Genomic DNA, 17,842 nt, shown 5'->3' on the forward strand with positions numbered 1-17,842 from the left:
CCACTGCGCATGTTGCACATGCACAACCCATGTCTCAGTAGATTATGAGGCCTATGCGCATCCTCCAACAGCCCACTCAACATGTTCCCACACGTTTTGGAGAGGCTTAGCCCATGCTCAAGGCCTCCCATCAACACTATAGCCCACACAGCATGCCCACATGCAGCACACAAATAATTGCCATCAGCCCACTAGCACTTGTCCATGCATTCAGCCAGCCCCAACCAGCCCAATGCCTTGCACACATCATTTAATCATCACGGCAACCTAGCCCCGCCTTGTACTTTAAAGCCACCAAGCCCACACACACAAGGAACCAACAACCAAGCCACCAATGCCATGCATTACCACATAGGGTCAACACCATCTACTGCTGCCCATCATCATAATCATCTCTACCTACCATGGCTCTCCTCTGCCATGGCCTTAGGGTATCATGTGGAGTAAGGTACCTCCACATGCTACCCCTCATCACTGCTCATCAATCCAACTCGAGTAGGGAGACTTGGCAGGTCTCCCTCAAAGAGCCCTTAGGAGCATCACTAGTCAGGCATGAGGAGCCATGAGTGTGTTTAGAAAACATGAAGCCAAGTGATTAGCCCAATGTTAATTAGTGTTGAAGACTTGGCTACTGCACTAGATGCCTAGGGCAGTGCAGCAAGAAAGGCCCAAAGCCAACTTGAGATAGAAATTGCCTTGTTAAAAAGGGCAATGTGTGGCCTACCTAGGGAGGGGAAAGTGGCCACTAAAGTGAAGGTGCCTGAACTAAAGCCCTTTAATGGTGTTAGGAGTGCCAAGGATTTGGAGAATTTCCTTTGGGACATGAAGCAGTACTTCAAGGCTACAAGGGTGCCAGATCAAGAGATGTTAACCATTACTAGCATGTATCTTTTAGGAGATGCCAAGTTATGATGAAGAACCCGTGTGGAAAATGATGCAGATGCTAGTAGAGGAAAGATTGACTCATAGGAAGCCTTAAAGAAAGAGTTGAAGGACCAGTTCTTGCCTATCAACACTACATGGGTTGCAAGAGACTCCTTGAAGAAATTGAAACAGACTAGCACAGTGAGAGAATATGTCAAGACGTTCAATTCTTTGATGTTGGATATCAAGAACATGTCGAATGAAGAAAAACTATTCAATTTCATATCTGGCTTGCAACCTTAGGCTCAATTGGAGTTAAAGAGGCAGGCAGTACGTGATCTGCCCTCTACTATGTCTGCTGCAGATGCCTTAGTGGACTACAAGTTCAATAAGCCCAATGGGGATGATGAAAAATGTAAGCCCAAGGACAAAGGCAAAGACAAGTAGAAGAAAGATGGCAAGAAGAACAAGGATAAACAGAAGAAAAAATGGGGTAATAAGAGCAAAGGAGAGAGTTCTACCTCTCAACAAAGCAAAGAACATCACAAGTTGAATGCAGGCTGCTTCATATACAATGGCCCTCATTAAGTAAGAGACTACCCTAAACGTGAGAAGCTTAATGCAATGGTTGCTAAAGATGAAAAGGGGCAGTCCAATGAAGAAGTTCCCAGCAGGGTGAACCCCTTACAATTGCTGAATGCTCTTAGTGTAGGAAATAATTCTAAGGGGCTGCCTTTGTGCAGGTATAGATGAATGGGAATGGGGCTGAAGCAATGCTTGATACTGGTGCTACCCATAATTTTGTTGATGAAGCTATGGTCCAACGGCTTGATCGGAAAGTGAGCAAGTGTCCAAGTAAAATTAAGGCAGTAAACTCTGAAGCAAAACCTGTTTTTGGAATTGCTTTTAGTGTGAAGTTTAAGGTTGGAGAGTGGATAGGAAAGGTGAATTTCCTAATTATGAATTTAGATGACTTTGATGTAATTCTGGGTGATGATTTCTTTGTGGCTGCCAAGGCTGCCTTACTACCATTCATCGATATGATGTTGATTTTCGATGAGAAGCAGCCATGCTATGTTCTTACTAGGCGTGTGACAGAAAATATCAAGAATAGCAAGGGGAAAGAGCCAATGGTGTTAGCCATGCAAGTTGAGTATGGGCTAAAGAAGGGGGAGGTGACTTATTTGGCTGTAATGATTAAAGTCAAGCAGGACAAGTTTGTTGAAGTTCCAGATGCTGTTACTGGACTGTTGGAGGAATTTGTTGATGTGATGCCTCTAGAATTGCCTAAGACCCTTCCACCAAGGCGTGTTGTTGATCACAAGATTGAGTTGGTTCCTGGTGCAAAGCCCCATTCGAAGGCTCCATACAGAATGTCCCCTATGGAGTTGGCTGAAATGAGGAAGCAATTAATTGAATTGCTTGATGCAGGCTACATTCAGCCCTCCAAAACCCTTGTTCTGTTCCAAAAGAAGCAAGATGGATCACTGCGTATGTGTGTGGATTATAGAGCCTTGAACAAAGTAACGGTGAAGAACAAGTATCCAATTCCTTTGATTTAAGACCTGTTTGACAGACTGTGCAAAGCCACTTACTTCACCAAACTGGACTTGAGAACAAGGTATTGGCAAGTGAGGATTGCTAAAGGGGATGAACCAAAGACAACTTGTGTAACTCAGTATGGTTCTTATGAATTTTTAGTTATGTCTTTTGGTTTAACAAATGCCTTTGCTATATTTTGCAATTTGATGAATGATGTATTCTATGAGTTTGTAGACCGTTTTGTTGTGGTTTACTTATATGACATAGTGATATATAGTGAGTCCTTGGAGGATCACTTGGAAAATCTTAGGAAGGTGCTATCCAAATTAAGGGAACGTCAATTGTATGTCAAGAAAGAGAAGTGTGAGTTTGCCCAGCAAAAGATTTTGTTTCTAGGGCATAAGGTCAGCAAAGGTCTTGTGATGATGGATGAGAGGAAGGTGCAGGCTATCCTTAATTCGCCTCCACCAAGTAAAGTTGCTGAGTTGCGGTTTTTGCTTGGATTGGCTAACTATTACAGGAATTTTATTCAAGGGTATTCCAAGAAGGTTACTCCTCTTACAGATTTGCTGAAAAAGGACAAGAAATAGGTGTGGACAGATGCATGTCAAGAAGCTTTTGAGAAGCTTAAAGCTGCTATGTCAAGTGAGCCGGTGCTACGTCTGCCAAACTTTAAGTTGCCATTTGAAGTCCATGCTGATGCTTTTGACAAAGCAATTGGTGGTGTGCTGGTGCAAGAGAAACATCCAATTGCTTATGAAAGTAGGAAGCTGAATGATGCAGAGCAGAAATATTCAGCACATAGAAAAAAATGATTGTTGTGGTTCATTATTGCTAGCATGGAGAGTGTATCTGCTAGGGCCTAAGTTCGTGGTGAGGACTGATAATATAGCTAATACCTTCTTTAGAACACAAAAGAAGTTGTCTCCTAAGCAAGCTAGGTGGCAAGAGTTGCTGCAAGAGTATGATTTCGTGTGGGAACAAAAGCCTGGCAAGCATAATCAAGTAGCAGATGCACTTAGCCGCAAACAAGTGCAAGAGTATGTTGCTGCCTTGACCAAAGTTGAGTCAGATTTTGTGGAAAGGGTTAAGAAAAGTTCTAAGCTTGATGTGACTTACCAGAAATTAGTGCAAAATGTGACTACAGGCCTAGTGCATTGTTACTGGCTTGAAGATGAGTTGTTGTATGCAAGGGATGGCAAGCTGTTTGTTCCTAGTGGGAAGATCCGTAGAGAGTTATTGAAAGAGACTCATAATCCACAATGGGCAGGACATTCGGGTAAGGAAAGAATGTATACTATACTGTCTCATTCTTATTATTGGCCTAAGATGAAGTTAGACATTGAGTTGTATGTTAAGATTTGTCTGGTTTGTCAACAAGATAAGGGATTAACTCAAAAGGAAGCTAGTTTGCTACAACCTCTTCATATACCAGAAAGTCTATGGATTTCTATTTCAATGGATTTCATTACTGGTATGCCTAAAGTGAAGGGAATGGGTTCAATTTTTGTAGTGGTTAATCAATTTTCGAAGTATGCAATGTTTATGGCTGTACCAAGTACTTGCAGTAGTCTTGCACAATAAAGGTAGTTGCTGATCTGTTTTACAGAAATGTGGTTGTAACATCCCATCAGTCTTAAAATATATATATATATATATATATATATGTAAGGTCAGATTTTTTATGGTTCCCACGTGCCCCACCTAACCCACTACCCACCACTCCTTTTTCACTCATCTTTTCATTCCTTTGGCCGGCTCACTCCCTCACTTCTCTTTTCTTTCTTTTTCTTCTTTTTCATTTTCGGTAGAACACTCTCTTCACTCCTTCAAACTCTCCACCGGCACTTCCACACCACCACCATCACCATTTCCACCATCATCTTTCAGGCAAGATCACCGGAAAATTCTTGGGAACCCATAAACACCTTCACATCCTTTTTTTGAGATAAAAATTTCTCATCTTTTTGGTGGGTTTTGCACTTTTGCTTGAGGTTATTTTTATCTAATCTTTAATAATGATACCCATGTGATTTATGAGCATTGTAAGTGATATTTATGTGTTTTTAGGTATGGGTTTTATATTGGTGGAATTATTTGATGAGTGTGTATATAATTTGTGCTATTGATGACTACTTAAGGTTTATGAATGGTGGAAAATTTAAGGGTTTTAAGTTATAACATGTGATGGTTGGTAAATTTAATTTTTCCATTGCCATTGTGTTTATTTGGAGTTAGTTGAAGTTCTAAATTTCTTGTCTTGGAGGATATATTGATTTTGCTTTTATGGGTCTCTTAATGATGTAGTGTAAATTTTATGGAAGCTAGTCATAATGTTGAAGATGATATTAAATGAGTTAACTTTATAAATTGGAGTTTATGCCTTGTGAATCATTTTGTTGAGAAACTATGGAAGTGGAATATATTATTATTGATGAGGTTAAATGCTAGGCTTGCCTAATTAAGTGATTATTTGGCAATTCCTAAATTGTGGCTAGATACAATTTCAAGCTCTATACTTATTGTGATAGGTTTACTTGATATTGTTTAAGTTCTAGCTAATCTCCTTGGAGCTTGGAGAATTAGGATTTTGCGGTTGTGAGGTAAGCAGTTTTTTTTAATGGGATTTTGAAAAATAACCATGTTATATAAATGTTTTTGGGTTAGACACGCTTTTGGAAACTACCTATGGAAACTATATTTTCCTAAAAACTATTGTGTCGTAACCTTAATATATATATATATATATATATATATATATATATGGAAATGCATCATATTTGGTATTGCATTTGGAGAAATGCATGAATTGTTGATATGGAAAAGTGAGCATCTTTTATGTAATCTTTGATAAGAAAATCATGGATTTTATGGTATATTAGAAAATTCAAAGATGCTTGTCTTGTCTTGTATTACGTGGGAAATTATAAAAAATCTCTTGACAAGAATGAAGTTGAAAACCTTACAAACTTTGTAGAAATTAGATTATTTAAAGTTTTTCTGTAACTACCTGGATAAGAACTGTGTTTCAGAATAATGTAACCTGTAAGCTTATGTGGTTTTAATACCATGTCATGTGTGATTTCTCGGTGATCACCCGATTTGGTTTCAATAGTCTTTGTGACAACGGAATCAAATTCAAGTCAGTGCCCTTTTACTTTGGATGACGCGTTCTTCCCTGCTGTCCATGGGGGGAAGAGGTTCCTTAATTGTGTGTGGGTGAGGCTGCTGCCCATGGGGCCAAGAGACCACATGCAAGAGAGATCTTATTTGACGCGCTCTCTCTACTGCCCATGGGGGGAGAGAAAAATCTTGAGGGTATGGGTGAGGCTGCTGTCCATGGGGCCAAGAGTCTACATACCAGAGAGGACAGTATCATGCCAGTTGTAAATGAGTGGATCCCCTAACCGATCTATGTGGTAATTTGGTATATTTGTGATAATTTACCTTACGTTAAATATTATGATTTTGGAAATTATATTATTGGTGCTCACAGATTATAGTATATAGTTTCAAGGTATTTACTTTGAGAAACTTTGTGTTTCATTATTAGATCATTCTTGTCAGATTATTATTATTGAAGATGAAACTTGCATTTCCCTTACCCCCATTAAATAGGTTACTTACTGGGCTCTGTCTCATTCCATTATTTTATAAACTTTTTCAGAGTAGGCAACAATCTTTTGAGACAGCTTTTTGGTGGCTAATAGTAGTTAGACTAACTACTAATGGAGGCTGAACTTTGGTAATGGAGATATTAGATGTTGTACATCTTAGAGTAGGCTTGACTCATTCTTTTGTGTATTATAGTGGTTGTGACTTTATTCCCACTAATGGGACAAGCTATTGATATGTAATTATTTATTCAGACCTCTATTTTTTTATGGCCATTGGTCCTTATAATTATTTCTTAGAACTCTGACTTACTCTGAGAGTATATTCAATGGAATTATTATGATAATTTTTTATGTTGGTATTGGATATGATTTATGTGAATTGGATTGTCAAAGGAAAGAAAAAAAAAATCTATAGGTACTTTGAGATATCTTTCTCATGCTTTGGACCCTTTGGGGTTTGGGGCGTGACAGTGGTGAAGTACTTTGATTTGCCTGAAGATATTGTGAGTGATAGAGACTCTCATTTCATTGGTCGATTTTGGACAGTTTTGTTTGGGTTGCTGGGTTCACAGTTGAAGTTTTCTACTACTAATCACCCACAAACAAATGGTCAAACCAAGAGGATCAATGCTGTATTGGAAGATTACTTGAGGCACTATGTGACTGCAAGTTAGAAAAACTGGTTGGACTTGTTGGATTTAGCACAGTTTGCTTATAATTTGCACAAGTCTTCTTCAACAGAAATGAGTCCATTCGAGTTTGCAATGAGGCAGCCGAGATTGCATATATATATATATATATATATATATATATATCCTGCTTTTCGTGGCCCTCGTTCCCAAAAAAAAAAAAAAAAAAAAAAAATCCTGAGCAAGGAGTAATTAAGGGGACCCCCAATCCATCCCAAACCCCCACGTCTTTAAAAGAAAAGATTCCCGAACTTTTTCATAAAATAAAATTTTATTTTAAATTCAAAATATATCCATTGATTTTTATTTTTTTAAATTCTCTTAATCTTTCCAATAAAAAAAATTATCTTGAATGTAGTTTAAAATATTAAATTTTATGTATCGCAACATTGATGCACAAATTTATTTGTTTTTATTGTTGCTTTTACTTCTTCTACAATGGCATGTATTTTTTAAGGTTTTTTTTTTTTTTTTTTTTTTAAACGTACCTAATGATAGCTGTAATAGGCACATATAACAAACAATGATAATGAAAACGGAGATACATATAACATACATTGATACTCATAAATTATTTTACAAAAAATATAAATATAATCTCTTTAAAAAATCAAGGCTTTTATAGAACATTTAAAAATATCAAGTGTATTATCATCATGGTTTTAAAACTTATAACGTTTAAAGAACTAAAAAAAGAAAGGTTCAAAGTTTTTGAGGTTACATTGGAGTTCAACTAAGGTCTAACTATGATATATTATTTATTTTTTTATTAAATTCAATTCATAAAAATTGTCCTTATATATAATAATTTTCCATAACTTACCATCAAAAGATTTGTGACCCAATGGTTTCTACTCCAAACACCCAAAATATAGAAGTGGGTTGAATTGTGCATTAAAAACTGGTCTTTAGGCCGATTCAAGTTTAATCTGGTCGAACGCTTGGCCAAGTTCGGGTTCCACAACTTTGATTATCATACTTCTAATATTTCCAAATTTATTTATGTTTAGTTTTTATTTTTAAATAATTAAAATGACTTGTTTGAATATATTACAATTAGTCTTTTAACTTCATCTATTAACAATTATATATTGATTATTTTTATTTATAATTTTACTCGTATAATATATATACTTATTGATCATGAAGTAGTTTAAACATATCAATGATCATTAAGTCTCAACTCTAACACTAGACGCACAAAAATAATAATAAATTAATACTAGTCGCTAACCCGTGCAATGCACGGGAAAGTTATCAATTTTTTCCAAATGATGTGACATTAGCTATTGGAATTCAACATTAATTCTCTAGTAGCATGTTGTTATTTTTCAATTTCATTTATTTCATATCTTCCACTAAATATTCAATGCATTCATTATATTTAAAAACATATATTCAATCAACTCTAGAATACAAAATAGGCTGGGGTAAAAAATAAATCATAACTCAGTTTCCACACAAAAACAATTCAAATTGACAAATAACTCAATTTTCACACACAAAAAAACAGAATTTTGTCTAAATTTTATTTGGCCATTGAAAAGCAGATTAGCAGTAGAAAATTAACAGAATGAACAATATTCTGGTTGGATAGGCCCAATAATTCATTATTTTGGGCCCATAACTGGGTCCCATTAGGCTAAAACCATATTGGGCTCAAAAGGCCCACCATGTTGAAACAAAAATCTGTCTAATAAGCCTGTAAGGCTATAACCCAATAGACGCCTCTTTGGAAAGCCGCTTGTCGTTAGTTGGTGTAACTCACTCCTTAGTAACTCACTAACTCCGTCCAAATCAAACAGTTCACGTGAGTCCATTGAGGCATTTTTTTCCACAGTTCAGCAAGCTTTGGACAGCTATATAATGCATGCTTCACATCTTCCATGTGTTCTCGGCAAACATCACAGCTGCCGTTTTGGATAATCTTTCTTCGAACCAGGTTGTCTTTGGTTGGCAAGGAGTTCTTGGTTGCTCTCCAAACCAAGTTCTTCACTTTGCTCGGTACGGGGAGGTTCCAAATAGCTTGCCACAACGGTTTCAACCTCGAAACATCAGATTGACCAGGCTGTGCATTCTGGTGCTCTCGTTGCAGGAACTGATACCCAGATTTAACGTCGTCAGTTATTAGCCGCTTGTCGTTAGTTGGTGTAACTCACTCCGTAATAACTCCGTCCAAATCAAACAGGCTTTCCAACGGAAACCGTTATCGTTCCTTTCCTCTCAATCTCTTTGTATTCCTCACAGCCAGTTATTAGCCGCTTGTCGTTGGTTGAGTATCTCTGTTTTTTATGGATTCTAAGCCAAATCTCAAAAAGGTAATCTTCCTAGATCCTTTCTTTATCATACCCACTTTTTTTTTTCTTTGTTTCCTTCAAAGGAAAACCAAATTGTCTTAAGCCTTTCTCAATTGTAAATATATATGTGTATCTCTGTTGGGTCTTGCCGTGGAAAGGGAGAGGCAGAGGATCGGGAAAGGTAGGCTGGATGGGTTGGGTGTTGAATTGCCGTGGGTCTGATTGGCTTGCCATGGGTGTGATTGAGGAGGAGCTGGTAGAGGAGGAGCTGGGAGGAAGGTAATGGCAGAGTTTTCGTGAAAGGGAAAGCGTGAAAATCAGAGTCGGGTAGGGAATGGGTTTGTGACGTTTTTTTTTTTGGTTTTGGTTTTATTGTTTTATGTTTTATTATTTTTTTTTAAATGTTGTGCTGACGTGGAAAATTGTAGAAGTTTCGGTTTTATATATATATATAGATTAGCTAAGCACAAAAAAAAAAAAAAAATTATAACTTACACTTACACTACATTTTCTATATTAATCAAATTTTATGTTTAATTATATAAGTACTTCTTACTTATGTTAATTAACATTTTTCTTAAATTAATTTTTTATTCTACCTTTTATTTTAATCTTTTCCCATAAGACTAAAATTTTGGCTCTACCATGAATATATATCCTATTTATAGTTTTTTTTTTTTTTTTGCACATTTTTTTATTGCAATTCCTAAATAAACTGTCTTCACTCTTTTGCTACTGTCACCACTATCCCTCTCAATTCTCTTTCATCGCTTTCTCATAAATGTTGAAACCACCTCATAGTGATGAAAAAATTCATTCAAATTGTATTGGCATAGTTCTACGCGGATTTTTCTTATCTTGAAGACAAGACAGAGGCGAGACATCGAACATCCCTAGTTGAAGTGTTGAAACCCACACTCCTCGCTATAAGAGCTTTGAAATGCTTATCCTATACCACTTTATTGAGACTGCATCATTACTCAAATGTTGATGGAGGAATACAAATTTTATATCCCACTTATGTGTATTCTACCAATTACAACTTGTCATGTAATTATTTGAATTTGCTTATAAAATAAACATGGTTTTAAAAATTGAATGGACCAAACGGTTCAATTGGGAACAGAACCAGACCCAATTTCGATTCTTTGACTATTTGGGTTTTTAAAACCATGAAAAGTAACTAAAGTTTAGAATGGAGAAAAAAAAAATAGAATCAAGTTTTACAGCAATTGAGTTGGTATTAAAATTTTTTAAGGACATTAAATTTCTCTAGAGTTTACTGACTGCGGGAACTTTTTATAAATTATAAACCTTGCTCTTGCTACGTTGTTCCACATTTTCTTAAATTGACTTGGAGCAAAATTTAAACCTTTCCTAGCAAAGCCTCTATAACTTTGTTACAAGAGGAGTGGACCTTGAAACTAGAGGAATGGAGCTTGAAACCTCAAGTTGTGAAAAGTTCGATTGACAATTTTAAAATCAATGGGAGGTTGGATGGATAATCAGTTGCATATTCCAAATTCAACTCTCGAATCAAGTATCAACTCTCAAATTAGGCAAGAGAATCTCTTATTTTGATATTTGGAGTGCAAGACATTATTTAGTTTGATATTCCTTTATAATTCCGGTATCAATAGTCGAGACTCATTTTTGTTGTTAATAAAACCCATATTGACCCAATAAATGCCTGATGTAGGACTCAAAACATACTCACAAAACACACATTCAATTAATATCCAATCAACTTAGAGCATCACACATGTTCTAACAAAAAATGGGGAAGGCAGAACATTAAGGAAATAAATATAGGGCTGTAGCTAACGTGGTACCTTGTTTAGTAAAGCTCTTGTCAAACACCTCCCTGTTATAACTCTACACCATGTGGGGATAAGGTTAAAATCGTCAAAACATTTTTCTCTTTTTATCAAAACAATAACTTTTTTCAAATTCTTAAATGCAAAATCATGTTAAAAAAAAGGCAAAAGCCTCTGAACATGCACTTTTCTCGTGTAAGGAGGCTAGTTTTTATTATCATCCTCATCTTGCAAGAGAATTCCATCATCTATCAATATTGTGTCTCGCTCTCCTCTCTGAGTTTTGAAAAAATAACCAAAAATATAAAAGTTCTATGATTTCAACTTCATGGTTCTTAAAATAGTTAGGCATCAAATCATTTGTAACATTAAGAAATGATGAGAAACGTTTAAGATTCTCTAAGATCTATTCTCCAAGTAACCAGAATCTGGATTGATTGGGTAGAGATCAGCAGCAGATGAAGAAGTAGCAGTCCACGGGCCATCCATTGATATAGTTCGCCTCTTGCTCTCACTCATATTGATTTCCTCACTGATTTGATAATACTTTTGCAGTTCCTTCGCTTTCATTTCATCATGTAATAAACTCATATCTGAAACCAAATCCGGAACAATAATGTTGCCTTCGAGCATACTCACAACTGAAGACATGGTGGGTCTAGCTGCTGAAGAAACATTAGTGCATAGGAGAGCCACATGGATCACGACCATCACCTCTTCTTTGTTATAGTCTGAGCCCAACCTTGGATCAACTAGCTTAATTAAATTCCCTTCCTCTTTCAAAAGGTGTGCCTAGAAGCAGGAACATAAAAACGAAGAATTGTAACAGGGGTTGAAGATTAAATCCTTAGATGTTTCTGTTAGAAACACAAAGAGATATCAATTGAATTACAAGGCTCTCGGTAGAGACGCATCTAAACTTGCTACTAGTCAACAATCTATGCCCATATTGGGAATAAAGACAGAGTAACATATGCTTAGCCAGTATATAAATAAGAAAGAAGAATTTAGGAGTAAGTGAATAAAATAAAACGTTAAATTTCTTAACGTTGATTATAAAACTTTTTATCAACATGGAATTAGCCTTAAACGAAAATGTGACCATCAAAATTTTAGATTGTAAATTGAGCCCTTAGAGCATGGGATCATTTAGATTTTGCCCCTAATGTTTAAAAGTTTAGATTTGAACCTTTAATGTTATTTAGTGTTTTGACATAAGCCCTTCATCCATGCCCACTGATAATGTGGCCGTTAAATATCACTCATGCTTGTCACGTGTGCTAATTAGTCCAAAAAAATCATGACATGTCATTTTAATTATTTCACATAAATTAAATAGACTAACAAAAATTTAAAAAAAAAATACATAAAAACTAAAAAATCAAAAATAAAAGAAAAGAAAAGAATTCAAATCCTAACGTTTGTAGGCATCTAAATAGAGTAAAATTCAAATAGCTAAAGGCTATTGTGTTTTTTGAATTCAACTTCGAGGCTCTTAGTTTAGGGAGTGCAAAGAGATTTGGGTTGATCATGTAGAGACTTGGGGATTTTGAGATTTGGTAGTTTGATTGGCTAAGTGGTAATTGTGGTCATCATGATTAGTGTATGTCACTTCGGCTCAATTAACCCAAATTGAGAGCTAGAGGGGATTTGAACTAAACAATTATTTTAAAAACTAGAACGGAGAAAGAACTAAAAAGGAGACTAGTTCCCAATACTTAGTCCAACAAAGGTTGAACGGGTAATGTCATAAATAATTTAATAAATAATTATTAAATTAAACAAATAAATTATACATTTATAATAACTAATAATATTAACTTAAAAATATTTTAGATAATTAAAATAATTTGTGAGTGGCTTTTTCCATCTTATTATACTATAAAAAATAGGAAGCAATAATATGTTCTAAATGTTTTAACAAAGAAAATCTAAAAATAAAAAAGACCTTTTAGGAGTATTTGAACCAAAAGAAAATACAAAACAATAAAATTATTGGCACAATTATGGGATAATAATATAATACCAGTGGGAGAAGAACCAAATAGTTTGTACTTTTTATTTATTTATTATTATTATTTTTTAGGGGTATATTCCAATAACCTACTCTCAGGTTTGGGCTAATGCCAAACAGGTTAAAACATTTCAAAACTGACTAATTTGGTCCCTAAATCCCATTTGGTTTGTAAGAGAGAAGAGAAAAAATTACTAACAAGCCTAACGGTGTTTAGGGACTAAGCTAAGTTTAGAGACCAAATTAATTGGTTTTGAAATTTTTTGGTCCTAGTTAATACTAACCCAAATATTAGAATAAGTTAATGGAATTAACCATCATCATTATTATAACTGTATCGTGTGTTGTAACTTGTAAATTTTTTTTTTGATAGGATTGTAACTTGTAAGTTGAAAGAGAGCAGTACAAATGATGAAAATAATAATAATAAAAGAGCCACACAATAATAATATTTTATGGAGCCGTCTAAAGTTTGAAGTCTAGAATCTAACAAATAAGTTGCAAAGAATAATACTAGCAAGTGTACCACTCGCATCACAAACTTCAAATCCAAGTTTTGAGATTCCTTTCCAGTGAAATTGTTTATAGTTATTGTTTGTTTAGATCCAAGATACAGCTTCTCCTACTCTTTGCGTTCTCCTTAACCACTTCAACCATTGAAATCGTCGACCAAATATCTAATCAGATCTGAAAAATCTCTCTGCACTCAACCAGTTCAATCATCCCGGTCGCCAATTCCGACAATTAAATCACCGGTTCTCTGGTTTTGAGGGACTTTTTATGCATTACCGGTTTTTGTGAATATCATGACTGGTATTAGCACCGGTTCACTATTGAATCAGTTGAACCAACTGGTCCGGTGTTTTTTTAAAACCATGCTATAAGTGTCATGGTTAAAAACACTTGAGAATTGCTTGTAGAGGTACAAGGCTCTTAGCAAGAAAAATTAAATTAAATTAAATTGGCTATGGATTTTTTTCTTGACCTAGACAAAATGACATAGTTTGGTGCATTAAAATTCTTTTTGAGCTTGAGTAACATTTAACGGCCGTCTCAAAAATGAATATAGGCTTGAGTTAAACCAATATCTAATAGTAGGGTTTCAAATCCAAAATTTTCAACATATTTGGCATAAATCAAAATGACCTTAACTTGCATATATATATATATATATAATACCCCCTAACTTGTGTTTTCCCAAAAACATAAAGAGCCCAAATAAAAATTAAACAAGAACAATAAAAAGCAATAAAATGAAAAGAGTAAAAGATCAAACTTACCCAATCAAGAAGATTAAAAGGTTCTTCCTTTGGTCGGTGACTAGTGTTGCTCCTCCCACTAACAATTTCCAAGGTAACAACCCCAAAACTATAAACATCTGCTTTGTCAGTCAAATAACCCCGCATTGCGTACTCAGGTGCCATATATCCACTGCAATAACACAAAATTATGCACAACTTTTCCGCCAAGCATATTTCAATGTTTTACCCTTTTTTTAATAGGTAGATGAATGCTTATTATAGCAATATTCAACAAAGTTGAATTGGAGGATACTCAAAACATTTTCCTTGCATTAAGCTCAATATTAAAATTTTCCTATAAACATCTGTTTTTTTTTCCCCCTTTTGTTTCCTCGCCCATTTCCTTCAAACCAAACTAAGTGTAAAAATTCCCTTGATTTTTCTCTTGTTTTCTTCCCTAATTAATAAATAGTTTCCCCGAATGTCTTCTATTCTAGATGTGTTTCCTTAATACTTTCCTTCAAAAAATCAAAATTCTTGTGAGTTTGATGTCATTTAATGAAGCATTTGCGAATTCATAAATGAAGTTCCTAAATGAAAAACCTATGTAAAAGTAAGATGAAAATGTTCTCAACAGGTTGAAGATCAAGAAGAAATGCTTTTAAAAGCCAACAAAACCTTCATGGACCAAACTCATGGTGCCATAAGCCATAGTCCAGCCACCTCTAGAGTTGCAACCTTTACAAATATTAAATTAAAATTTCCTAGATAAAGATTATTTTCTTAGTGAGATGTTGACACTTGACATCGATAGCAGCAAGCTGTTGGTTTTGTTGATGCAGTAGCAAACTAGCAATGGAACAAATTCTTATATAAGCCTCAAGATTATACGAAAAGATATGAAGGATTTTCTTTCAGATTGTTTTTGGCTATAATGATACATGACAATGTGGGATTTCTTAGACTGGCTTTAGTGTTTACTTTTTTTTATTTTTTGAGAAAGGGCTTTAGTGTTTACTTGTTGACCACAATATACAACGTAAATTCAACCTTATCCATATTCATGTACATGGCATTGTCCGTATCATTTTGGTATAAAGATAAGTTAAGCTAATAAGTAACCCAAAATTGTGACCTATATGACCTTCGGAAGTTTAATTGTTACTACTCTAACACACTAAGAAAACAATCTAAAGGGAATTTTTTCATATATATGAGGCAATCTAAAGGGAATTTGTAAGAAAACAACAAAAACAAAATTGAATAGCATGAGGCGGAATGAAAGACAACTTGCATTCATGATGTAGGATTCTTTGGAATTCAACACTAAATTGGTTTCTTGATGAGATTTTGAAGGGTTCTTGAATTAGGATTGATGTTGATGGATGTTTGGCGTTAAAACTGTGAATAAAACAAGATTTAAAGAGAGGTAAACCCTAAGCCAATCACACCTAAGTTGGGGAAGGCAATCACACTCTCAAAGCTTAAAATAAGTTGCAGGAAATATATTAGAATCAATTTCATTATGAATATTATTGACTACAATGAAACCTTAATATAAGCTACTGTTAAAACCTTTTTCTAGAAAAAATAGGACTCCTAAATAACCTAATTCTATAAAGACTAGGATTATTAATAACAAAGAATACTTAAGAACTTCTAAACCTAATAGTGAAAGGACTCAAAACAAAAAATAAAACTCATGGGCCTTTCCAACAGCCAATGACAACACGTTCTAGAAAATCTAGAAATTACCAAGTTGCCCTTATCCTACTATACTTTAAATTAAAACTGAACCAACAACTTTCTAACCTAAAAACTTCAAAGGCTCAGTAATAATTAAAGTAACCAATGAAATGTGGCAAGAAGGCCCTGCATCAAAACTAGACCAACTCTTATTGACTGTCTGCATCAATGGACCATTTTTTATGCAAGAAAATGAATACTTGCATTTTCTAGGGAGAGAGGGGCAAGTTGAGAAAGATGTTGTGTGTTTGGGTGCGTCAATCATAGCCAACATTTGGGTTTAAGTGGGATTTAGAATTCAATATTTACAAATTCTGGTGCGAGAATTTAAAATTTCCAATTGGATTTTAAGTTAGGATTTGAGGATGATAAATCTCAGCTCTAAATCCTCACAAAACCGATCGAATTTTCCAATTCCATAATAACTACCGATGCACAATTTCTTCTCTTTGTGTGCTAATAACCCCAACTTCAGACCCAACAAAAAACTCAAATGAGGTCGGTTTCAAGTAAACCACCACCTTCCTTAATTTTAGAGGGCAAATCTCAACGGTGAAACCTTGCTTCCAGCTAACCAGATATCGGCTTGGGAGACGCAAGTCATGAACATCCCACTCACCATCTTGGTAGACCACATGCTTTCCATCTCTAATATACCAAAAGCATTAAGCTGGTAGGTGGAGAAGTCTAATGAATACATAAATCCATAAGCAAACTTAAACTAAACTAATATGGGATCCCTTAACACCTCCTTACAACAAGTCAACATGTTACCACTATCGCATCATAAGCTATAACACTTAGAACTCTCTGACTCTCTCTATGTGCCTTCTATTCCAAACGTGGCCTTGGTGTTTGATCACAAATCCCCTATACTTATTACTTTAGGTTTTTGGCAAACACACAGTATGTTGATGGTTGATGACTATAATCAACTGCACAAAATGATTAATATGTGATAATGTTGACATTTATGAGAACATGTTTATAAACTTCAAATGTTGTGCTTGTTGTGTGTAGGACATAGAACAATCAGGGAAAAACTAAAATACAATACCTTAAGTATGGTTCCTTAGGTACCCTCTTAAAATTCAACAACCTGATTACTTAACCAAAACACTAAACAACGTAAACACCATCCGACTTTTGTTTCCCCATGAGAACCAAAAAACCTATTCCGTGAGAAAAACTTAACTCCTTCACATTAAAATGATTCCTCTTTCAGTTCCTCTCTTCTCTATTTGCTAGTAACAAACCAAGCACTCATACCTTCTCGAACAGGAATCAAGCACCTTTTGGTAGGGTTTCCTAGGAGTGGTGGTGGGCTTGGATCTCAAATTATAGGTGGAACTCAAAGGATTTAGTTGGCGATCAAAATTGGAAGGAGCTAGAAATCAAATCATCAAGACAAGTTCAGTGTCCCTCCTCTGTTTCATACCAGCCCCTTCTTTCATTGTAGGGTCTGTTTTATGCAGTTGGGGAATAGGGACAATCTCTAGAAATTGTTGACAAATCAAAATTGGAAGTCTTTTGTGGATGACATAATTTTTCCCCATTGTTGAGGACTCTTTTTTCGGCCCACATGGCATTACTTCATTGGCAACCCATGCCACATCAACATATTATTGATTTTTTGGGTAAATCTTTTTAAAACCCAAAATAAGCTCATATCTCATTAAACTACATGAATTGGGCTCACATGGCCCGCGAGATCCTTACTTCAAGAGGCGGATTCATGTTCCACATTTCCTCTTCATCAATTGGGATCATAGCTCCACGATATCATCAACATCAACATATGGATCGGGCTTAAGCAATGAATCAAAGCTCACGGCCCATATTACCTCTCTTACACTCATGGCAAGCGGCTTCTTCAATAAGAGCTCATATTTACACAAAATGACAACAAAACTCGAGGTACGTCATTTCATCTTCGGCTTATGATCCAAGCTCACAAGTCTCTTTGGGGAAACTTTGGGAGTCGTGATTTGGAGGGCCAAGAGGTATGATAAGTA

At 35.3% G+C, this 17,842-nt stretch overlaps 1 protein-coding gene and 1 long non-coding RNA gene across 6 annotated transcripts in view; one reads left to right on the plus strand and one right to left on the minus strand.

Annotated features, from left to right (window-relative positions):
• The first annotated feature begins 4,175 nt into the window (after positions 1 to 4,175).
• On the plus strand, positions 4,176 to 6,367 carry LOC126695000 (uncharacterized). The gene is made up of 2 exons (XR_007645943.1): positions 4,176 to 5,009; positions 6,074 to 6,367. It is a non-coding gene; the product is annotated as an uncharacterized LOC126695000 (long non-coding RNA).
• A 4,612-nt stretch (positions 6,368 to 10,979) lies between these two features.
• LOC126695002 (probable leucine-rich repeat receptor-like serine/threonine-protein kinase At3g14840) overlaps positions 10,980 to 17,842 on the minus strand; it is a 102,620-nt gene continuing 95,757 nt past the window's right edge. For all 5 annotated transcript variants that reach the window (XM_050391593.1, XM_050391591.1, XM_050391595.1 and 2 more), the window contains 2 exons: positions 14,121 to 14,271; positions 10,980 to 11,618 (listed from right to left, as the gene is read on the minus strand). In XM_050391593.1, coding sequence (XP_050247550.1) covers positions 11,226 to 11,618; positions 14,121 to 14,271 — 544 coding nt within the window. In that variant the 3' untranslated portion in view covers positions 10,980 to 11,225. The remainder of the gene's footprint in view (positions 11,619 to 14,120; positions 14,272 to 17,842) is intronic.

The sequence above is a fragment of the Quercus robur genome, chromosome 8 (genome assembly GCF_932294415.1).
Source record: "Quercus robur chromosome 8, dhQueRobu3.1, whole genome shotgun sequence".
NCBI classification, from domain to species: domain Eukaryota; kingdom Viridiplantae; phylum Streptophyta; class Magnoliopsida; order Fagales; family Fagaceae; genus Quercus; species Quercus robur.